This window comes from Mesocricetus auratus, unplaced genomic scaffold, assembly GCF_017639785.1.
Source record: "Mesocricetus auratus isolate SY011 unplaced genomic scaffold, BCM_Maur_2.0 Super-Scaffold_6731, whole genome shotgun sequence".
Classification (NCBI taxonomy): Eukaryota; Metazoa; Chordata; class Mammalia; order Rodentia; family Cricetidae; genus Mesocricetus; species Mesocricetus auratus.
In genome coordinates, this window is record NW_024429185.1 from 10286297 (window position 1) to 10312492 (window position 26196).

At 35.1% G+C, this 26196-nt stretch overlaps 1 protein-coding gene across 3 annotated transcripts in view; it reads right to left on the reverse strand.

Annotated features, from left to right (window-relative positions):
* The window catches only part of Spock3 (SPARC (osteonectin), cwcv and kazal like domains proteoglycan 3), a 347623-nt gene that overhangs the window by 106281 nt on the left and 215146 nt on the right, over positions 1-26196 (reverse strand). For all 3 annotated transcript variants that reach the window (XM_040742237.1, XM_005075174.3, XM_005075173.4), the window contains one exon: positions 7288-7411. In XM_040742237.1, coding sequence (XP_040598171.1) covers positions 7288-7411 — 124 coding nt within the window. The remainder of the gene's footprint in view (positions 1-7287; positions 7412-26196) is intronic.

Here is a 26196-nt window from a genome sequence, read left to right on the forward strand (position 1 = left end):
GGGCCTCACCCTCCCTGGGGGAATGAGGGGATAACGGGGGGGGGGGGAGGGCTCGGGAGGAAGGGAGGGAATGGGAGAGGGACCTGGAACTGACTTGTGAATAAAAAGATTATATTAAAAAAAATTAAAAAAGGAATGAATTGCTGAATATGAAATTGATGCATTACTTTTCCACTAACATTTCAATTTAATTCAGTGACTAATATACATTAGGCATTTTAATATCATTATGTTTACATGCATGTGTTATGTGTCTTTGGCAAAGGAAATGAATTTTTCTAGCTGGCTTGTTAGTAGATTTGACTTTGAGCTTCCTAACATCATTCTTAATGCATCAGCTGGAATAATGCCTGCCAACAAGCTACAGTGCCATGTGTTACAGCTACCTTTTAACGTGGCCTAGCATAGTTTTCTGTATAGGATAAATTTTTGATGAGTTGTGGCTGGGTGGTGGTGGCACACGCCTTTAATCCCAGCACTCAGGAAGCAGGAGCAGGTGGATCTCTGTGAGTTTGAGGCCAGGCTGGACCAACAGCCTCCAAAACAATACAGAGAAACCTGTCTCGTAAAACAAACAACAAAAAAAAATTGATGATTTGAATCATATTTGGTGTTTTCATATCTATCATATAGCCTGCTGTAGCTCTAGCATTTTCTACAGGTTAACTGATGAATAATCGATATTACAAAGGGATCATTCATATGAAATTCAGACACAGTAAATGTACCAGCCATTCTGTTCCTAAGTATAGCACTTGTGTTAACTATGTAGCTTTCACTGGGCTCTAATTCCAGAGTTTTTGCTTCTCAGGATAAAGTTTTAGTTAACAGAGTTGCAGAAAATGTTTAATTTTTTTGAAAACTAAATTAAAAATACTTAGATAACAGCCTGATATTGTTGCCCAATTAATTGTACAGATAGTAGTAAGTCTATCAGCTATAATTTCTTTCCACAGCAACTCAAGTAACTATTGTGCTTATGTTGGTATGAAGAAAGTATCAATTCTACCATGGTTCTTATAAAATGTGGGTATTTATGAAACAAGGTATTTATTTTGAAATACAATGGTTTTATTAAGTAAGAAACATTGTATAAGAACATAATATTATGTATTATATAAGAAAAACCACAACTGCTATAGCTACTCTTTAATACATTAAGAAACACTAAACAGACAATAACATTACTCTAGGTTATGGTGACTGCCGAATACCAATTTAATATTATTCTACTCTTAGATATTTAAAATTTTGCCTTTCACATAAAAACATATAAGTAAATTTGTATAACTATAAAACACACTTAACAGTTTTCACCTAAATTGCAACTCAAGCAAATATTGGAAGCAACAGTGTATTGTAAAACTTAGCCAGAGTGAGAAGTCAAGAAAAAATAGAGGAATAAAAACATAAGACCTGAAGAATTTAATCTATGTCTATAAGTAGAGGTTTATCATACATGCAAAAAACATGGAGATAAATAGAACATTATTATATATAGTACCTGGAATTTCCACTAAACAATGTTAACTATTACTGAAAATAGAAGTTTTTTTTAAATCAGTGGCAAAATGCCTCAGGTTCATTCATTTATTCCAACAAGCTGATATCTAAATTTATGTGAGATCATGCCAAAACAGTGGTGATAGCATCACATAAAAATAAATGGTAGTCTGTACTGAACAGATTCCAAATTGTGTTTTAGTTTTTTTACTTCATTTCAAATAAAAAATTTAAGAAGTCAGTGTTTTTCTCATTAATGTTTTAGAATTGTGATTCCTGATGTATCTTGGTGGCTAAGCATAGGGTGTGTCAGATACTAAATCAGTATAAGTAGAAGAGAATTTTTTTTGCAATTAAAATACCCTCCAAACAATTTTCATCACTGAACATATTTCAGAAACTTAATGTCCTTGATGTTCTATAATTTCTTTTAAAACAAATACAACAATACCCTTATTAATATTTGTCTGTTAGCCCCAGGAAAGTCTCTCCTCCTTCTACCATTTTATGTGTTAAAAATGCTTCCCCTATTTTATGCCACTTTGTTTAACTTTGTTGTGACTTGGTTTTTGTTTGTTGGTTTGTTTTCATTTGTATAACTTGTTTGAAAAGTCAATTACAAAATCAAGCTGAGATTGAATGAAAACATTTGAAAGACAAACAGCACGTATGCTTTTCTGACCTTTGTTCACAACTTAAAACAGTTTCTGCTAAAACAAAAATATTGGTGGAGAATGATAAAATTAAATACCAACACATTGCTTAACACTGATAGTTGTTAGGTATCACAAATTTTCTATATTTCAGAATATGTATACAGTACAATTAATAACGACTAAAAGGAGTAACATATCTCAGTTAAGGAAATAGAAATGAAAGAAATCATGAGTCACTTTATTTTAATACTGACATTTATAGTAGAATATTGTCACATGACAGCATAAAGTAAACACTTTTATACTGTTAATGCTATTGCATACAAATTTATATACATAAACATAAGAACTCAACTATATTATATAAAGAAATTTCATCATGTTTCTCAATTATATTTATAGAAAAAATGCATATGGTGAGTCTGTACATGTCTGTTTACGGAACTCATCTCCACCAACTTCAGCAATATCTGTACCAAAAGTTGGGATAACCTTTCTAGTGTCTTTTTCTACACACACACACACACACACACACACACACACACACACACACTAGCACACACAAAAGCACACACACACACACACACAATTTTATTAATAATACCTATCCCTAAGGAATTTGCCCCTGTTTAATTCAGCTGTCAAGTGTTACATTACTAAATATAGTGGAAAAAGCTTAAAGAGTGTTCAGGTGTTATCCTTTCAGGCTTTGTTTTCTTGATGCCATGCTCAATTCTAAAACATAAGTATTGTTCATTGATTTATACTCAGAGCAAATGCAATGCACAGTTCATATAAACTGATGGATTTACCATTTGTGGTCTAGCAAAGATGTTGTATTGGAAAATAATTCATAGCTCACACTGAAAATTGAGAATAAAAATCACATTAGGCTTTGCCTGAAGTAGAGAAGTAGACACCTTCATCTTTTTTTTGTCAATTTCAAGAATGATTGCCTCTTGGTTTAGTTTGAATGGAGTGATATTTTCATTTCTTTGGCATTGCTAGATTTGAAAGAATTCAGAAAACATTAGCTTTTTTTATCAGGAAAGAAAAGATTAAATATGCTTCCACAAAAGTCAATTAATAACAAAATAGAGGCAGTATTATGGGAAAATATTTTATGAAAATTACATATGCACCATTTTCAATAAAAATATATTTGAATTGTTGTAATCTATCCCTTCAGGTTTTATTTTTGTATGTGTAACAGCAATGTCCTTTTGGTGATTTTTTAAAATTCAAAACTTCAGTGTTTGAACTCAATATTATAATTATAATTAATATAATTTCATTATAACTAATCAAAATGGTTACTTTTATCAGACATCTTATATTTTAAATTTTTTAACTTATTTTTATTTGTATGGGGGTCTTGTCTGAATGCATGTCTATTGGCTACCTGAAATCCTAGCAGCTGTGTAGACTAATGTAGAGTTTTAGATACACTGCACTGGATTTATAGGCGTTAAAGATGGTTGTAAGCTGCCATTTGGATGCCAGAAATTTAACCCAGGTCCTCTAGAAGCACAAGTGCTCTTCACCATTGAGGTATCTTTCTGGTCCAACCAAGGCATACATTCTTAAAGGATATCCTGATTGTATAGTTTGGCTAAAACTTATTTTCTATAGTCTACCTTGTGAAACCATGTCTCTTGTGACATACAGCTGCCAGCTCCTGCCCCTAATGTAATGGTTTGGGTCTACTTAGAGTTAGTGATGGAAACTTCATTTATAAATTCTTTCTATTTGCTAAACTGATCACAACAAACAAACTTGACAGAACTAATTACCTAATCTGAAAAGGAAATACCTAGATAACAAAACATGGATAGGTAGGGGAGCATGTGAAATTGATTTAAGGTATTGTACTGTAGTATTTACTCTATGCTCACAGAGTAAAGTCTATGAACTAACTAAGTCAGAAAAGAAAAAGATCCATGGCTCCTGCCTTCACCCATTTTCATCCTTTGCTCAGAAGATGTTGAAAAAAAAATAATGAAATGACTGACTATCAAGGCATTGCAGCACTGGACTGAACCAAGCCCTGTGAATGTCGGTGCCAGTTAGGAGGCCTGGGCTGTCTATGGAACCTCTGACAGTGGAACCAGTATTTATCCCCAGTGCACAAATGAACTTGGGAGCCCATTTCCCATGGAGGTGATGGATTTCCTTTAGCTTTTAATATGGATTAGGATGTCCTGGATTCAAATGTCCTTTGACATACATACTGTATTTCTATTATTGGAAATACATAGATTTATGTTAGTTCTCTGCCTGAAAAGAATCCACTATCTCTCCTGCCTCAAATTACACAATCATCACTGTTCTTTAACTACAATTAAGATTAAAGTTTATTTCCTATGCGTCTCTTCCATCCATTTGAATGTTTACATCTATACAATTTATTGTAACTTAGTAAGTTGGAATAATGGTTTGTGTCCTTTTAATAAATCACTGTGCTTTTTCCATGACCTAATATATAACACTGAAGCTTAGTACACTAATAAATTCAATGAGACCAAAGTAATGTTGAGAGGACCCTAGGCACACCTGTACCTACCATAATCAATGAAGTCTTCTTCTATGTTACTTTTAAAATGTTAGCAGACAAATACATGGCATCTTCTCCACCAGACAACTTAATAATTTCATTGCTTAAATCAGTTTATTTTTTATGATTCTAGTATTTTTAATAAGATTTATAATTGTGAAATGTAAGATGAGAATACAATGGAATATATCTCAGACAAAGTAGAGTTTATAATATTTCCCCATAGCCAAAATGTTTTGAAAGTACAGAATTCCAGAATTAACTTTACAGTGAATAAAAAAGAAAACTATTAACAGTATAAATTAAGCTGAGTCTGTCTTCAAGACCTCATATATATATATATGTATATATATATATATATTTTACTAAAAGAAGGCAATTAATTCTTCAAGGATCTGTTACTGAATTCATAATATATATATATATACTGTGTGATGTGCTGGTTACTTTATTAGAACACTCCAGGTCCTTGAAGAATTGTGAAGGAATTTTGATAGGGATTGCATTGAATCTGTAGACTGCTTTTGGCAAGATTGCCATTTTTATTATGTTGATCCTACCAATCCAAGAGCATGGGAGATCTTTCCATTTTCTGGTATCCTCCTAGCAAAACCAGCAGAGACAGCTGATCTGAACAGGGGAGAGCTCTTGGACCCCAGACTGACAGCGGGGAGGCTAACATGGGACTGATCTGGACCCCCCAAATGTGAGTGTCAGTGAGAAGGCCTGGGCAACCTATCAGGCCTTGAGCAGTGGATCAGTGTCTATCCCTGGAATACAAACAGTCATTGTGTGCCCATATCACAAAGAGGGATGCTCTCTCAGCCTGGACTCTTAGGGGAATGCCTGGACCCTACCCAGAGTGAAATGACAGACTCTAGATATCCCCTATGTGGAAGGAATTGGCAATAGGGTGGGAGGCTGGGGGGGAAGGGGAGTGCGGGAGGAGGGAAGGGAGAGAGAACTGGGATTGACATGTAAAACAAGCTACTTAAAATTAAAATAAAAATGATAAAAAAAGAATTTACAAACTGGAAAAAAAGAACACTCTGTTGTAAAACAATAGATTCATGAATGACCTATGAGGAATTAGCATGGATGTTATAAATCTCTTACTCCATATTCAAAGAGTACACCCCAATTTCTCATTTAAGCTAAGTTCTTCAAGGATACTGAATCTTATAATCTTCTGACATAGTGACTAGGACGTCCGAATAATGTAGAAGAAAAACCTGCGACATTGATTAAGAGATGCTATCAAATCTGGCCTTAATAATAATCAGTCATGTAAAATTGGCCACATTGCTGTTATTTCCTTAACTTTAGTGCTTCCAAAGGGTTCTGGGAAACTTAAATGAGCTGATGTAGGAGGAAAAAGTTTGTTACTTTTTTAAAAAAGTAATTGGAGTGACAAATTATAGTTGTTTTTGCTTTTACAACTCTAATTACTATTAATGCCTTTTTGTTTGTTTTCTCCATAGAAGGGAATGAAAGGAAACATGGGTTTTCAGATTTAAAGGCTCAAATCCATCACATTTATATTTCCTGGTTAAAAAATTCTGATACGGGAGACTTAAATGCACTTCTAATTATATTCCTAACTAATGATATCTTAACTATTTCTTTAAAGTGAATAAAGAAATTTCAAAAAGAACCACATAAACAGATGGTTGAATAGCTTTATTTACTCACTGTATTAATTACTTTTGGGTGACTACGTCTAAATGTCTGACAAGAACCTCTGAAGGTGGCTTGGCTTTAGCAGAATGTCACAAAGGGATGCAGTCCACTAAGGCATGGGATGTGCATCATCACAACCCAGGCAGCAGGTTACATTATGGTCTGCTCTCAGGAAGGAATGGCAGACAGTAAGAGTGCGGACTATAAAATCTAATCACATGCAGAATGGCCTATTCTTTCATGGTGGCTCTATCCCCTAAAGATTCCAGAATGTTTTTGAGCAATGTCAATGGATAGGGACCACAACACAGCTAAGAACTTAGAGGAACTCCTGAACCCAGCCATAGAATGAGCAAAGGGGTCAACCATGCTGGGGAAATCCACAGAAACAACTGACCTAAGCAACTGGGAGCACACTCACTTCGAACTGACATCTGGGGAACCTGCAAGAGACCAAACCAGTCCCTTTAATGTGGTTGTCTTTTGTGTGTCTTGGGCAATTTGTGGGGATGTTTGCAGTCAAACCAGTATTTATCCCTAGTGCACGAATATGATTTGGAAGCGCATTACCTGTGGAGGGATACTCTCTCAGTCTATTTAGACAAGGGAGGGCATAGCCCCTGCCCCAAATGATGTGAAGACTTTGATGATCCCCTATGGGAAGTCTCCCCCACCCTAAGGAGTGGATGGGGTGTGATGGGGAGATGGTGGGGAAAGTTGGAGATAGCAGGAAGGGGTAACTGAGATTGGTATGTAAAACACGAATTTTTTAAAGTTAAATAAAAGTTAATATAAACAATGAGCATTAGCTTCCTGGGTCACATCCCATTCAAACCACAGCACGGATCAACAGGCATTATAAATTTCATACTGAATAAATAGAGCTGCCCTCACCTGCGAAGAGTAGGAATGCCCGTCGGAACCACAAACAGGGCTGACGTAGGCCACAGGGCATGGCTTACAGGTGGATGACAGGAGACCTCTCCATTGCTTATGGCTTCCTCCTACTTCTTTCATACTGTTCACAAAAAAAAGACATGAAACAAAAAAATAAATAAATAAAGAAAACAACCACACTTAGTGAATTTGAATTTCAGAATTACATTTATATGAGACTGGCATTTCAGGCCTGTCATGATGACACTTGATGCTGAGTAACAATCTCCTTCACCACACATTTATCTCTGCAATCCCTTCATGATATACTGTCTTTTTAAGGCCACAAAGTTCTTCCAATAAAATGAGGTTGTGCTTCTTAAATGTTTTGTGTTAGTCACAGAGTGTGGTCATATTTTATGCATATTCTTTAATTTATAGACATGAAATAGATTTTTGATATCCCACAATCAACGCTTGGTGAAAATACAGAACTCAGCTTTCTAGAACCTGCTTTAAGCTTGTAGTCGCTTAGGAATAGGGAAAAGAGACACCTGATTTAATGGCTGCATAAAAAGAAGAGAACTTACTTATAGAAGAAACAGCTGTAAAGTACCAGGAATTTATAGCATCTGGCAGTATTTAAGAAGACAAATTACTAGGTTTATTGACAGCAACCCTCCTTGATTGCTGTGAAGTGCCTCAAAATGTACTCCTTAGTCTTTGATGTAAAATAACTCTAGAAAATCCATTCTCTTTTTCTAAGCATCACACAGAATCTTTCCTCTTGTTGACACTACTCAATTCATTGCCTATTTGTGGAAACAGTTCACACAGAAACAGAGGACTAAGAAATGAGAACGAAAGTGAGTGAGAATCTATACAAAGACACTTAGTATTTGAAGTCAATATGTGTTCATTGTAACTTTCTGTGTAGAGAATAATCTGTCTGTGTGATAACAAGAAAAAATGTTGAGAAACACTATGCACTACTTTTCATGACGTTATGTATTTCTCTATAATTTTTGTTCCCCAGAAGCTTTATATTTGGAAAACTAGTTTCCAAAGTGTGGCCCCTAGACAATGCTAAAAATTACACCATAAACAATCCTATCATAGGAGAAGAAAATTGAGTTTTACATGAAATTTAGACATTAAAGTCTCATCTATCACTCTATCATCATCTATCTAATATCCATCCATCAGCTATCTATTTTCTACCTTTCTGTCATTGCCTCTCTCTCCCTTTGTCCTTCCTTCCCCCATCATTTACCCCTCCATTCCTCTCATTTTTCTTCCTTTCTAGAGATCTTTCCCTTACAGATTGTCTAATGTCTATAAGAATTTCAAATATGCTATTTTGATTTCTCATATATAAATTTTACTTAATGACCACATTATAGTCTTCCTTGGCTGCACAATTCACCAGAAAATACAGTGGATAAAATTATTTATATCAGATAAATACCCTAAATACAGTGGATAAAAGTATTAATATCAGATAAATATCCTAAATATGAATTAAAATAATGTCTGGAAACTCTAGCATGCTGTTCTAATAATCCTCATCGATGACAAAAGTTGAGTAAGGCTTCCATATCAGGAGTACCTAATGCAGTTACCCAGGATGTACAGGTTATAGATTCTGTATATTATATTTCTAGTATCAAGAAGTGTTTCACTTTTTTCAATTCTATTTAGTAGCTATGTAAATCATGGAATATAATTTTGACTTGAGTGTGTGTGTGTGTATGTGTGTGTGTGCACATTGCATTTGTATGAGTGCAAGTATTCTAACCTATGAAGGTGTCTCTGTGTGTATATATTCAACTATGAAGTTGCATATGTATTTGTAATTGTGTGGATGCGTTTGTGTTTATCTGTGAAGGTGTGTGTGTGTTTGTAAGTATGTGTGTGCGCATCTGTTCACCAGTGAAGGTACATCTGGAGGTCAGATGTTGGCATTAATATGGTTGCTTAAATACTTCATCTTACAATCCTTGGAGACAGAATTTCTCCCTAAATCTACATTTTAGCATTTTAACTACGATACCTGGAAACCAAGCCATGGGATTCCATCTGGGGCCACAGTTGCATGAAAACACATCTGGATTTTATGTAAGCTCTTGCATTCCAAAAGCAGGTTCTGATGTTTCTACATCAGTTAACTCAGTGTACCATTCTCTGAGTCTTCTCAGAAATCTTCACTACAGTTCTGAAAGTCGTAACTGGGTTTGTTCAGCATCAGATATTCAGTTTACAGTGTTTCCAAAGGATACTCAGTACAAAGGAAAATGAGTTGAATAGAAGCAACAGTAACTGACTATTTATAGGCCTTAACATCAGTATTTTATGGAACGCATACATACACACCTACATGAATGGAATTTTGTTGTTGATGTTGTTTGATTTTTAATTATACCTGAAGGCCCTGGCTTCTGAGAGAAGTTAGGTCATGATACTTAGAGGACAGGCCAGTGGTGACAAACTGACTTGATTGAGAAATGGCAAGCTGGCTCCTGCTATCATGATGGTCTCCTGGCAACAAGAGCTATAACAATGACAAGTGAAGCACTCAGTCTGGAGAAAGCAGTAGGGGAAATATTAGAATGAATACTCAAGGTACGAAGGACCTTTAACATCAGACGGTAAATCTAAACTTGATACTCTCTCTCTCTCTCTGTGTGTGTGTGTGTGTGTGTGTGTGTGTGTGTGTGTTATGGGTGTGCTTGCATTTGTAATACCATGACCCATGTCCTACATGTGGATATTAAGAGACAACTATGGGAGTGAATTTTCTTCTTGACAATGTTAGTTCTGGGGAGTAGAACTCTGGTCATTAAACTTGATGGATGCCCACTGAGTAGGCTCTCCATTCCTCAACTTTTTTTTGAGGATTTTATTTGAACTTTGATATCATTGATGCTACTGTAACTTACTTCTATTGGTGACATGAAAAATTCATGGTGGGCAAAATCTCTAAGATACTTAAAAATTAAAAAAATATATTTGGTAAAAGTATTTTTTCCAACAGCAACTTTGAAATGTCTACAGTTAAAGTTAGTAAATTTCAAAAAAATATTTGAATTTTAAGGTTTGTATTATTTTCTAATGGAAGTCTCTTTCTGATGGAATACATCCTTTCCCAGTAGAACAAAATGTTGTGTTCATGCCTTGAGGGAAACGAAGGGTCCAATGTTAATACAAGACATCCCAGTTTCTTTCCTTTCACAATTTTTCATTCTAAATCTCACCACACAAACAATAAGTTGGTTCTATACCAATATCAGCATTGTTATGTCTAGTTGCTGCAAAATACAAAATACAAGGGCAAGTTTTAGCATGGCAAGAACCTCTCTCACATGTAGTCTGAACACATAGCAGAGAAAGAGAGGAATTTGTTGGTTGTCATTTCCATTTACGTTCCTTTTGTTCCTCTGCTGCTTAGTATAAGTTATCAAGGAGAGTCTCCTATGAAAACTCAATCATCTTATTTCTGTAATAGCCATGATATTCTTCATAGCCGTTTCTGTAGATACAGACATAGTTAATTTAGCTTTCTGTTAGCTAAGTGTGCTATGCATTTTGCAATATACTTTGAACCACTCTAGAAAGGATAAAAGATGTTTCCAATATGATTTACTCTGAAAGAAAAGACCTCATTTCAACTTGATTAGCTTAATGTATGATTACACCATTAATCATTTCTAATAAGTTCCCAAAATCTTCCTGCATCCTATTTACTTATAAAATTTTAGACTCAATTGGTATGCTTCATTTCATCTGAAAAAAATCTAAGAGGTTATAATTTTAATACAATTACATATACGATGATATTCCATAAAAATTAGAAGAATAGAGAGGACATGCTATACACTTTCTATGTGCTATAGTTGTAGAATTTGATGCGTTTCTCAGTAAAATGAATATAGCGTTTATAAGTTAAGATAACATGGAATGGACTTGGAAATTGTTTTAAGTGTTCAACCCATTGACAGAAAGGGAAGATTGATGAGCAAAGGGGTCAAGACTGGGCTTGTTTAACCCACAGAAATAGTTGACCTGAACAAGGGGAAGCTCTTGGGCCCCAGAATGATGGCTGGGAGTCCAGCATGGGACTGATCCAGACCTCCTGAATGTGGGTGTCAGTGAGGGGGCCTAGGCAATCTTTGGGGCCTTGGGTAGTAGAACAGTATTTACCCCTGGCATACAAATGGAATTTGGGTGCTCATCCCACATTGAGGGATGCTCTCTCAGCCTGGACTCTTGTGGGAGGATCTCAGCCCTGCCCTGAAGGAAATGACAGACTCTGGATATCCACCATGGAGGGCCTCATTCTCTGTGGGGAATGGAGTGGGGGTTGGGAGGGGCTGGGGTGGTTGGTGGGAGCTCTTGTGAGGAGGGGAGGGAGAGGGAGCTGGGATTGACATGTGAAGCACCCTTGTTTCTAATTTAAATTAAAAATACAAAAAAAATAGAAATACAGGCCATCTGAAGGTGGTCAGTGACAGACATGGAATAAACATGGGGAGATTAAATATGTTCACATTAAAGACAAGCAATTATGTTCCAAAAAGTTACCAAGAAAGAGGTAACAATTTGTATTAGTGTTAAAGAACACTGTAAACTGTAAAAATCAATACAAGAGAATGTAGTACAAGTTAATAGAAATGACAAAATAGTCCTAAGTCCTTAGTTCTTGAATCAGAATTCACCGCTAAGGAATTCTCAGTTCTGAAGATGTACAGATACAATCACCATGTTTCACATGAGATATTGAAATTAAAAGAATAAGCTATTATAACTGATTTCTAAATTCACAGACACATATTCTTCTTTATCTATGCACCAACATTTTTTTACTTTTACTGATAGTGAGTACAGGACAGGAGCACAATCTTGTACATCAGCATTAAATTGGGTATTTTATTCTGTGTATTCTCAGGCAAGGTTAGATTGATGTATTTCTCGCCCAATCAGTAGATACACCAAACATTTTATTTCCCTTAGAAATGGTATTTTTATCATCTTTCCAAAATGAAGAGTCATTGTTACAGAAGGAAAGTTTATCAAGCAACGTCTTTAGAAAGCAAGGCTGCCTTCGTGACTTTATATTAAGAACCTTGTAATAGACATTACAAGGTACCATACTTATGAAATAATAGATGACAAAATTAGGTAAAACTTGGACAGCCAAGGAAGCTTCTTGCAACTACAGAAGCTATTATTTGCATGATCTCTGTATTCTGTATGACAGTAATCTGAATTCCACAAAACAGTGATTTTAACAAAATGGTTCCTTTTTGAAAAAATTACTAATAAGCTTGCTATAAGACAGCAAACATATGATAGGTAAGTGAAATATACATATGATAAATTAGTTAATTATGTCAGTAATCTGAATTCCACAAAACAGTGATTTTAACAAAATGGTTCCTTTTTGAAAAACTACTAATAAGCTTGCTATAAGATAACAAACATATGATAGTAAGTGAAATATACATATGATAAATTAGTTAATTTATTCTTCAAGAAAAAATTAAAAAAAACTGAATATTGGCTTGCTCAGCTACCTTTCTTATGCAGCCCATACCCATCTACCAAGAGAAGGTACCACCCACAGTGGTCTGACCAACTTATATCAGTTTTCTTCAATTGAAAGTCTGTCTTTATACTTATACCTAGGTTCTGTTCAAGTAGACAATACATTTAAGGTCTGAGAATGAACACAAATATACTACCAGAAAATCCTATGGAGATACATGTAAAATGTATGATCCTATGTATGACAAGCCATTCAACCAATTAATCAACACAAGTTGCTCTACTATACTGAAGAGTTACAAGAATGGTATTTTTGTTTTAATGAATATAATTATTATTACAATGTAAATATTGTATTAAGAAACCAAGTGTTTCCACATTTTTTTATTTTTAAATTTAAATTTAAATTAGAAACAAGGTTGCTTCACATGTCAATTCCAGGTCCCTCTCCATTTCCCTCCCCTCCTCCCACCAACCCCTCCAATATCCCTTTATTTCCCCGGGGGGGGTGAGGTCCTCCATGGGGGTGTCCATAGTCTGTCATTTCATCCAGGGCAGGGCCTAGACCCCCCCTAAGAGTCCAGGGTGAGAGTGCATTTCTCATTGCTGGATGGGAGTCCAAAATCCATGTGTATACCCAGGATAAGGACTGATCTACTACCCGAGGCTCAACATATTACCTAGGCCTCCTCACTGACACCCACATTCAGGAGGTCTTGATCAGTCCCATGCTGGATTCCCAGGCATCAGTCTGGGATTCAAGAACTAACCCTTGTCAGGTCAGCAGTTTCTAGGGGTTAAACCAGCCCAGTCTTAACCCCTTTGCTCATCAGTTTCCACAATTTTAAGACAGGTTTTATATATATTTATATTCAGAAGCTCCAATGTGACACATATATGTAATATCACATATTATTTTGTTACATCTATATATTATGCACTACTCTTTAAAATGTAAGACTAGGGAGAGAAAAACACACAGATTAATTCTTTTAAAGCTTTTGTTGCTTATGAGTTTAAGTCAGAAATCATGAATTTTCCTTTATATTTCACCATGTATAATCTTTGAATCACAGAAGATAATATAAAATTTAAACTTCATGAAAAATTACCATGACACTGATATGTATTTATAAAACATCAGTTCTACTTTAGGAAAAGTAAAGATGGATTTTAACCTAAATTCCAAATTTTACATAAAAAACAATCCACTATTGGTGCTGGTAACGCTTCAGTAGTAAAGGGCACCTATTGGTCACAGAGCAGATCAAAGTGTGTTTCCTACCATCCATATGGGTGGGATACAAGTTCTATAATTCATACTCTATGGGATTCAATACCTTCTTCTGACCTCCTCGGGTCTTCCACTCATTGTAAACACACATACACTCTAATAAACACACACACACACACACACACACACACACACACACACACGTACATAGGCAAAGAACTAAATTTTTAAAAAAAATCTATAGGCCGCATCTATTGTGTAGAGAAAATACCTTCCCAATTAAACTTAAAATTTGTATTAAGTAGCAGAAATAATGCCTTTTATTTGATTCACACTAGGAAATCATAAAAGATTGATTATGATAATTACCTAATTTTCTTTTGATTTATGTATGCATTTGCATCAAATCTCAGTCTACAAAAATAGTCACTAAGTCTAAATTTCTGTTTTACAAATAAGCATGATGAACCTCTCAGCATTCCTGTAATAGTGAGTGTTCCCAAGCAAAATGATTCTTCAAATGTTCACTACAGGCTAGAGGAGTCCTATACTGCCAGTGGTGAGCAAAGTATCAAGTAAGATCTGCTAATGACCTATGGTTCATAACAGCAAAGCAAATTCTACGTGTATCAGAATGTATCTACATTTGAAAATGGCAGATATTCAATTTAAGAAGCAAAAAAAGGACCACTTCAAAGGAAATTGTGAGCATTACTGTATTTCCAAAAGACAAGAGAAAACATCACATTTGAAAATTGGAAGCATACTTTATATTTCAAACTGTGTCCTGATTATGAAAAATCCTTTTGATTTTTTTTCATTTACACATAGAAGGAAACATTTTACCTGCTTTTCAAGAAACAGACTTGACAGCTTTAGCAGAAGCAGACAGTGAGTAATTGCTGCATGTTATTAAAGAAAACAGCCCATTAAAGGCTAGACAAAGTTCAGAGAAGAAAAACATAGCTTCACTTTCATGGAGTATGTTCAGAGAAGTCATAATTATTTGTTCCTCCTTTCTTCCTGCTTCATCATAAATGGAAAGTTCAACAAATACAAAGCAAAAAAGCTACTACTTTCTGACTTTGTTTCATGTGTACCTTGATCCAAAGGATTAAGAACATTAAACCTCCTATATACTATCTCTGACAATGTGTTGGAATCTTGGAAATAATATAATCAAACAGAGATCCTCAATTTTCTGCCACAATATTTTTATCTCCACTAGATGCTATTTATCAGATATTTCAAAGGAGCAGATATTCAAATGTGCTTCTTCTAGTTCAGTAAGAATCCAGTCAGATCTGTTAGACACAGAAAGATTCTTCAAGAAATAGTATCTTCACCTGTCTTCAAAGACAAAGTGTCTTTATCACTTGTATCACAGCTAAAATGTTATCAGAAAGTCTTTCAATAACCATATTGTTCTGTTTGGTCATCAACTGTTGCAGTAACTTCTCACCTGACAAACTAAATTATTAGCTTCTAAAATGCAAAGTGTATTATTTAATTTATCTGTGAATTATGAGTTAACACTTTATGTTTTAAATTAAATATAGCAGAACAAGGACATCACTGAATTCATGGTTCTAAGGGATTTTTTTTCTGGATGGATATATGTGGAGTGAGGTATTCCTATGCCCAGGAAGAAAAGGAACCTACAAGTGACTTGGCTGAATGACTGTTCATTTCTAAGGTCCAGTTGTTAATGCTATTTCTTCTGTAGACAATATCTGACTGCTCAAATTGATCATACATTTATCCCTAACATAGGGTCACTTGTAGGCATCTTGCAACCTATGTTTGCATATAGAATTAGTTTCATTATAATATCTTTACTCACATGATTATCTGTCCACTAAAACTAAGCTATATTCAACTACATTTCCTTTAATATTGCTGAACGATTCCTACACCTGTTTGAACCTCATATTCATTCCTTTCTTGCTTCTGTCATTGATCCTGGTTCTGAATCTAGTGATCACGGAGCCGCTAGAAAGAAAGGGCGCTTTCTCAAGACTAAAAATATCTTTGACCTCCCCAGTGAGCCTCTCCACTAGCATGCTAGCAGAGAGCAGCTGGGCAGTGAAAGATGTCATTACAATCATAGGCTGCAATCGTACACAAATTGGATATAACCACAGCTTCCTCTAGAGTGCACATACCATTTTGACATCTGTACAATTTGTCCAATCATATTCTCGGTTTTTCTTTACTGAGATCACACTTCCAAAAATAGTACTGAGGATTCTTTTTTCTTTTCTTTTTTTAAATTTATATTGGAAACAAGCTTGCTTCACATATCAATCCCGACTCCCTCTCCCTCCCCTCCCCCCCACTGACCCCTATCAACTACCCCACCCCCCCAACCCAGTCATTGGTTGTAGGTTCTGTTTTCCAGACACTCTGGCAGTGGGATTGTAGGCTAGCACTCCCCTGATCCATGTCTTAAATGCATATATGAGTGAGTACACACCATGTTTGTCTTTTTGTGACTGGATTACCTCACTCAGGATGGTTTCTTCTAGTGCCATCTATTTGCCTGCAAATTTCAAGAATCCATTGTTTTTTTCCTGCTGAGCAGTACTCCATTGTGCAAATATATCACATTTTCTCTATTCACTCTTTAGTTAAGGGACATCTAGGTTGCTTCCAGATTCTGGCTATTACAAACAATGCTGCTATGAATATAGTGGAACAGATGTCCTTATTGAATGAATATGCATTTTTTGGTATATACCTAAGAGTGGAATTGCTGGGGCTTGTAGTAGGCTGATTCCCGTTTTCCTGAGGAACTGTCATACTAATTTCTAAAGTGGCTGTAAGAGTTGGCACTCCCACCAGCAGTGGAGGAGTGTTCCCCTTTCCCACAGATGATAAAAGGGCTGAGAAAGAAATCAGGGAAATATCACTCTTTACAATTGCCACAAACAACATAAAATACCTTGGGATAACCCTAACCAAACAAGTGAAAACCCTGTATCACAAGAACTTTGAGTCTTTAAAGAAAGAAAGAAGACACCAGAAAAGGAAAGATCTTCTATGCTCTTGGATAGATAGGATCAATGTAGCAAAAAAGTGGCAATCTTGCCAAAAGCAATATACATATTCAGTGCAATCCCTGTTAAAAATCCCAGCACAATTCTTCACAGTCCTTGAAAGAAAAATAATCAACTTTATATGGGAAACAAAAGACTCAGGATAGCCAAAACAACCCTACTCAACAAAGCAATATCCAGAGGAGGCATCACTATCCCTGAATTCAAGCTCTATTATAGAGCTTTAGTCCTGAAAACAGCTTGGTTTTGGCACAAAAATAGACATGTAGACCAATGGAATTGAATTGAACACCCCGATATTAACCCATACATGTATGAACATCTAATCTTTGATAAAGAAGCTAAAAACATACAATGGAAAAAAGAAAACATCTTCAACAAATGGTACTGGAATAATTGGATGCTGGCATGTAAAAGAATGCGGATAGATCCATGTCTATTGCCATGCACAAAACTTAAGTCCAAATGGATCAAAGACATCAACATAAATCCAGCCACACTGAATCTTTTAGAAGAGAAAGTGGGAGGTACCTTTGAATGAATTGGTACAACAGACTGTTTCTTGAACATAACACCAGTAGCACAGACACTGAGGTCAACAATTAATACATGGGACATCCTAAGATATGTTTTTAAAAGTTGAGTTCCAAGGACACATATTCTTATGTGCTACAGTTGTGTAGAGAATAAAACAATGAAGTCACCATCTTCACAGATAAAGAATAAAAGTGCACTTAACTGGGACATTTCTCTTCCAACTCTAAATTTTGTGGTTTGAAAGCAGAGGAGAGATGCTATGAAGCTGGTTTTAATTATGTTTGTTTTATCCAGCCATGGTGCAATTCAAAGAAAACTGAATGGCTGTGGTAAGTCGACTTCATCTTTGGGGTAATAGAAAGTATGTGTGCTGTGCCATGAAAGACTAACATGTGAAATATAATTATAAAGAATAAATTTTTGGTAACATAGTACATTAGTTTTGCTCTGAACTATATACTAATTTGTTTCTGTATTTTACTGAATAATCTTTGCTCTAGACTTCACATACTCTCCTTTCTCTATGCAATCTTATCTTATGAAATCACAAAATAGGACTTTTCTTAATGTATACAAAACCCTGATAAAAAGTAAGTACTCAATGAATATAATTGAATAAATAAGTAAATGAATAAAAAAGTTACATAAAGAGTAGGTAAATGATGCAAGGGAAAAAGGAAGGGTTAAGTAATTTAACAGGATTCCTTTGGTGAAAATCACCAATGGTCTCATCTAGTTTGCTAATATACACCCTCTTAAGAATAAGAAATTACACAGCACATATTTCCCTTTTCTAGGAACATTTTTGTAAGTAATATGTAAATTAATTTCTTAATAAATTCTTTTCTCAGATGACACTTTTATGCTAATAAAACATTAATTTTTATGATATTAAAAGTCATACTAATTTTCTTTGGTGAAGTACCACTATTTGTCTGGCCTGCAATTTGTCTACATGCTTATTCTCTTTGTGTCTCTGTTTCTCTCTTTCTTTCTCTTTGTGTGTGTGTGTGTGTGTGTGTGTGTGTGTGTGTTAATTCACCTGGAGGAAACGTAACATGTTATTCAATAGTTTTCAGCTCCCTCACCTAGAACACAGACATCCCTTGAGTGAGAAAGATGATGTTGGCCTGTAATACTGTTCTGTTGCTGGGAAGACAAACTCATTCAAGTAGAGTTTAGGACCAATATAGAACTGTTCCTCAGTGGATGGGACTCCCAAAGGTTAAATTAACCTGATATAGAAAACATTCCATAAAAGGGGCTGACAAATGTTTCCTTACACTGAATGCAAAACCTATTCAGTAATTTATTACAAGTCTGTTATTAATTTGATACCAAATATCAGCACATCCCAGATTTCCTGACCATGCTTCTCATTAATTTGTAGCTTCTTCTAGATAAAATTCATACTTGGGTTACCTAGTATTTATGATAGACCACTCAAGAGAAGGCCTCTAGTTTATCCCCCTTATCTTACTATTCAAATCCTACTGGTGTGTTATTTAGGTGTGGTGACTTTAGTTCGTTATAAATGTTCATGTTTTTTATGTTTTGGAAGCGGAGAATTTCCTATTACATTTGTTGCAAGGCTAGCTTGACTGTTGACATTCAGAGGTGAATGAATCATTAGGTTATTATTTTAATGAATAACTTAACCCATTGATTTCTTCACAACTACATGTATACTACAAAGTAGCTATGGTTTGAGGAACGTCACTGGGGCCTTGACTTTGAAAGGCTGTCTTTTAAAGTGCTTAATCCCTTCTCTGTTTTCAAACAGCCATGATTTAATCTTTTCTCCATCAAATTCTCTCCACAGTGACATTCTGTCTTGCTTCAAGCTCAGAGAAACTCATCTTGTCAACCAGGAATTGAATCCTCTAAAATCATGAACCAATAAATAATAAAATATTTCCCAAATAAGTTGCTTCATTTCACATAATCCATCACAATAACAAAAAGCCCATTGACAAGAGTTCCTTGTTTATACTCCCGGGTAGAAAAATTGCATATGTCCTTACGTTTATTTTCCTTTGTACATATGTTTTAGTCTTTTCATATACAATTTAATTATTTATGGCTATTTAGTACAATTATTTCTTGACATAGATGAAATAAAATCTCCTGGTTATCATTTATGTTCCAGAATAACCTGCGTCTTGAGAGAAGAGTCAGGGAATAAGAGAGGAGGACCAAGATGATCAAGGGACATTTTTGTAGTTCCTCCTACTAGTCATAACTGCTGTCCTCCTCCTTCTCCTTCATCCTCCTCCTTCTTTGTCTTTTTTTTAATCTATAGTTTCTTTGGTGGCATTATCTCTTCACAGCAGCCTTATTATTCTCATTTCAGATTGTGCCTCCTATCTCCTAGTAATCTCTTTATGTCTGTTTTTTTTCTTTTCTTTCCTTTTCTTCCTCCTCCTCCTTTTCTTCTTTCTTTTTTTGTATTTGTTTCTAAATCCCACTTAACCAAGGATTTCTTTTCTTTCTAATTCAGATAGATTCCTCAGGTAAAATAATATGACTTGGCAACGGTGATGCTTCAGAACTTAATATATTTTGCTCCAAGTATTTCTGGATTTTCAGTTTCCCTTGAGTGCTTGGCTGTTACCTTATGTAACAGCTTTTAACTGTGACTTAGTCTTATCACGTAGCATTCATTACCCTTTGTTCTCTAATGTTTTGCAAAATGATATGGAAAGTTTCTTTCCTGGTCTGTCTATGTGGTCTTCTGTATGCCTCTTGTTCTTATTCTGGCATCTTTTCCCCTAGGGTTACAAAATTTCTCTTTCATGATTTTATAATAGATGTTTTCTATGCTTTTGTCCTTATGTGTACATAACTCTTAGAGTTGTCTTTTTGTGGTGTCCCAGACTGTCCTTATTTTACATTCAAGATTATCAAAAAATCATTTGTAATTGAATTATTCACTTCCTCTAGTTTGTCTTCAAACCCTGTTTTCTGTCTTCCTTGTGATCCATTCTGCCAGTAAGGCTTTCCCTCATATCTTTATTAAACAGAAAAATTCATATTTGTAGCTTTATTTTAGTTTATGCTGTCTTCAATATTTCTCCATTTATTTAATTCATTATTTTTGTCTGGAATTTTTTCCATTTTACTAAGCTTTGTATTAGTATCTTGGAGTTCAGTCAACAGTTTGTCCATGTCTTCTATAAGGTTATAGAGTTCCTAAACGTTAGACCATGTTTATGATCATTATTTGAAATCTGTTACTTCAAATTCATCCAATTTGTTGTCATTGTGAACCAATATTATGGGATTTGTCATCTCTGGGGAGAGCTAACCCTCCCACATGACCCAGGTCACTCTGCTGGCTGTGTTCAGTGTACTACTTTGTCTCCCTAATGTATACTCTTCCAGATGTGCCTAGCGGTACTCTTCCATATATGTTAAATATGTGGAACAAACCTTCCCCTAAAACATAAAAAATCAATAAAATGACAGGAATTGATATGCATCTTCTAATAATAGCCATGATTATTAAAGAGTCCAATTCACTAGTGAAAAACCATACTGTGTCTATGCATGAGGGGGACTTTCAACATTCTCACTGATGACAATTTTGCTGCTGATGGATACATGGAGAAGGGAGTTATTAAGTTCAGTTGTGTGCCCTCCTAGGATCAGGTGTATGCTTCCAATTCAGTGCACACACAGATATCCCTGGCTAAATAAAGCTGACTAAAAACACAACCAAAGGCCAAGAACATGGGTACAGTAGAGGGTGGGAAGGTGGGTGGTTAACAGAGATAGGAGGTAGATAAGAGAAGGTATGGGTAAAGATTAATAAGAATATATTATATACATGTATGAAATTGTTTCAAGTGAAATGTTAACAAAACAGAAAATAGTGGAAAACAAGCTATAACTAAAAAACATTCAAACAAACAATAATAATAGTAGCCTTGCTCTCTCAAGATTGATGTTGAAAAGGAATGATACTTTTAAATTTGATCTTTAAACAAAAATATATTAGTTATCATAATAACATATTGTATCCAATATTAGTACTACAAGTTCAAAACCAAATTTTACCAGTGTTGAAAGATCAATAAACTTAATTTAAATATTTTCTTTTTTTAATTTAAGTTAGAAACATGCATGCTTCAAATGTCAATCCCAGCTCCCCTGTTTCTCCGTCCCAGCCCCACTCCTATCCTCTACCCCCAGCCCAATCCCCACATCGTTCCCCAGGGAGGGTGAGGCCATCCTTGGCGGGGGTCTCCAGAGTCTGTCATTTCATCCAGGTTAGGACCTAGTCCCTTACCCATGTGTCCAGTCTGAGACAGCATCCCTCCACGTGGAATGGGCTCCAAAAGTTCATTTGTATGCCATGGTGAACACGAATCTACTAATTTAAAATTTTTTATTCTAACAATTATATTAATTCTTTTCATTGTGCATTTCTGTGGCTGCTAGCAAAAGTAAATAGCTTCCTCAAAATAATTTTAGCTATTATTGACTTTGCCTTCAATTATTTTTATATTTATGTTGAATATAACCAATATAAATATGTATAAGAAAGAAATTTAACATAAATAAATGAGTGCTATGGTATAAGAGAGTTATCTTCTTCTGAATGCCTAGGTGCTACTTCATACTGGGATTCACAATATTTTAGGCCAAAGACTAATATCATACTATAGATAAACATTGTTATATAATTCCCAGAAAATGTTATTTAAAGTTAAAAAGTATGTGGCCATATGACCTGATCTTTTCTGTGTCTTCTTGGAAGTCCTGGCAAATACAAAAGAATAATTAGTGGAAATAATATTCTCATTAGGAGAAATGAAACTGCTTTTCACTTGTTGCAACCCCAAATACTCCCTTTATTTAGTGTCATGAGGATAAATTTTATTGCTCTGAAAATATTCCTAAAAAATTCTTTGAACTGATGCACCTGGAATCAGTTATTTTTGTCTTTGGAATATTAACTGGCCGCAAACTGTAGTTGGATGTTTTGTGGATTCTTGATTCACCACACCAGAAGAGTTTGCAGCAATTTCTGTTGTTAATCCAATGGTGCCATTTAAAAAAAAGCATTTCATTTCAGTTTGGCATGATGAAAGAGAAGCAAAGAATTTTGATGAGTGGAGTCAAACTCAGTAGATGAAGAGGCAACATGGCCAGCTCAGGAAAACTCAGTATTCACAAATTGGCCCATAGGGAAAAAAAAACCTTCATCTTTTTGGGAATCCTTGCATGTTATTCTGCGTACATCTAAAAACTATCTTTACAGTTTTGTGAAAAGAAGAAACACCCAACAATAGCATCAAATGAATGAAAAGAACACATTTGAGGCCTGGGACTGACTGATACAGTACACATGTCATTCCTACAGACTGATTTACACACACACACACACACAAACACACACACACTCAGACACACAGACTCACACACATGTAAACACACATATAGACTCACACGCACATATGCATACACAGACTGACTCACACATGCAGACACACACACATGTACACACACATACAGACTCACACGCACACACACAGATACACTCACAGACATACAGACTCACACACACACACTCACAGACATACAGACTCACACATATACACAGACATACAGACTCATATGCACCAACTCACACACACATATACACTCATAGACATACAGACTCACACACACACAGACATACAGACTCACGCATATACACAGACATACAGACTCACACACACACATGCACACACACAGATGGGGTGAGACAGAGAGAGGCGAGAAATAACAATAACAAATAAAACTAATATTTGAAATGTTTCACTTTTCAGCTAGTTCTCTCAGATTGGATGACAGAGTAAACAAATCAAAACATTAACTCCTATAGAATGTACATAAAAATCTTGATGACTTTGGCTTATATTATGAGTGTTTAGATACATTAAAAGCTAAAATTTTCAGCTACACAGAGGACGTAGAAGAACAATGTTATGATTAGTCATAGAGAAGAAGAAAGTATTTGCCAAAGACATATCTGATAGAAGGCTATCCAAAATGTGAAGAGATTTTTAGGCCCCAATAATACCTAATTTGAAAATAAGGTCTTTAATAGTCAGCTCACCAAGAAGGTTATTTGTGACAAACAAGTCTATGGAGGAAGCCTTCATACCTTACCTGTTATCAGAAAATTGAATCAGAGGGGTTTTTTTTTCTTGGAGATTTTCAGTGATGTTACCTCCAGGAACAAGTATATTTCAGTAGAGATCTTCATTGAGCTGTCAACTTCAGGACATTTTTTTCAGAGAGATTTTTCAGGTTTTAGAGTTTTTAAATAAAACCAAATTCCTATTATCAAGTATATTTTTAGATATGGAGTTGATTTAGTATGTACTGCTTCATTTAAATGTAATAGCAGGACTCACACTTGATTTTCAATCTTAAAATAGACTATTCATTAGAATTAGTTTTTATCATTAAGTAATTTAATTTCCTGAAAGCATTTATGGTTATTAGTCTAAGCATCTATAAATATATAATGTTCAAAACAAATATGAGTATGTTTGGAAAAAGTCACTGTAAAAGGTAGTTAACAATACCAATTATGTATAATAAACATCCCCCTCAAGTATTTTATTCAGTGTGAAACCTGTCTAAATAATATGTATAAAATGAAATACTTGAAAATTTTAGTGAAGTGTACAGACCTGCAGAGGTTTTAGTCAACCATTTTTATTAATATTTTTCACACTTAATTCTAATTCTATTGTCTAGTTGTTATTTATTTTATTGCTGCAAGGTACATTTAGTGATTTTTTTGAATGACATCTTGAAACATGTAAAACTACCATTTCAAAAGTATCAGAACTATGATATTTATGAGTGAGAAACATAGTGGCCTGTTGGGATGTCTGAAAATAAAACAGCGTTTGCTGCTCAACTCTGAGAAGCTGTCTTTAATCCTTGAACTCACATAAATTTGGAAGAAGAGAACTGACTACCACAAGTTGTCCACTGACATGAGCGCACACCCACAATAATAACAATGCAATTATTTCTAAAGTACCGGGTGACTACAAGAGGGAGAGAACAGTAAATATTTACGAATAAATGAATAATAATAAAAATTATGTGGACAGTAATTGCTGATATCTCTCTTACTTTTGTGGTATGCACTCATACATTAAAAATGATTTATTATTATATATTCCTTTATTTATTTTTTTATTTTGGTTTTTTGAGACAGGGTTTCTCTGTATTATTTTGGAAGTTGTCCTGGAACTTGCTCTGTAGATCAGGCTGTCCTCAAAATCACAGAGATCTGCCCGCCTCTGCCTCCTGAGTGCTGGGATTAAAGGCATGCACCACCAACACCCAGCAACATTTTCCTTTTCTATTGAATGAAGCCCATATATGTATAAAGGAGCTAATCTTACGAAAATGATGTAAAACCTATTTATGATAGTAAAAAGATATATATAATCTTCTAGTCGCTTCTGCGAATGACAGGTTCAACTTGATTATCCTTGGTATGTGCTTCTGGTGTGTTATTGTGATTAGGTTAACTGAGGTAAGAAAACCCACCATAAATGAGGACATCATTGTTCCCTGGTTTGGGATTCTGAACTGTTTACAAATGAGAAGGAACTGTGTGGCTAATAAAATGATGATGATGATGATGATGATGATGATGATGATGATGGTAAACCTTCTAACCTTCTTTCTGCACTTGCTTCTCTGGCTTAGTGTTGTACCTGAGAAGAAAATGTTTGGATTACATTCGATACAAACTATTATTTTGAACAATCTCAGGGAGAATATGAGGCAGGACAATATTTACTTCATTAAGATTTTGTAAAGTGTTAAAAATATAGGAAGTTGCCTAGATGGAATAAGTCTGTCAGTATAGCATGCTTTTGTTGTTTGAAACTGGTAACTGGTCCCCTCCTCTGTCTCTTGACTATTAGTCACCAGAGTTTGGACATTGCCTTCCTCTGTAGGATCTACCATGATGCTGAGACTTCCTCTTAGCTCAGAAATAAGGGAGCCAGTTAATGTGGAACAGAAACCTGTCAATTTGCCCAAAGACATCTGTCCTCCTATAATTTTTATATGAGAGTTTTTGTAAACAATAAAAAAAATCTAGAACAAAATCTGCTTCCTTAAAGCAATCCTCACAACACAAATTTGATTTATTAAAAAATGAGTACCATTATTCTTAGTCAAGTACTTAAAATGGAAATAAGCAGAACATTAAAAATCTATATGGCATTAAAAAATCAGACAAAGAATCCACTGTGGAATTCAGCTCAATGCTTATAAGTGTTCACAGGTGTTGATATTTGCATGATACATTCAAGCAGAATTTATAGCAACTGAGCAGCTGTACATAAATAGTGTCTTATAAAAAGTCTATTAAGCAATAATTGCTTTTCAATATTCATGTCTTAATAAACATGGCTTCTTGCAATTTTAAGCCACTTTAGAACTATCATTATGGAAAACTTTGATGTGTGAGAACTGCTTATAGCAATAGTTAGGGAGAAAAGATATGCCCATAATATACCCCCT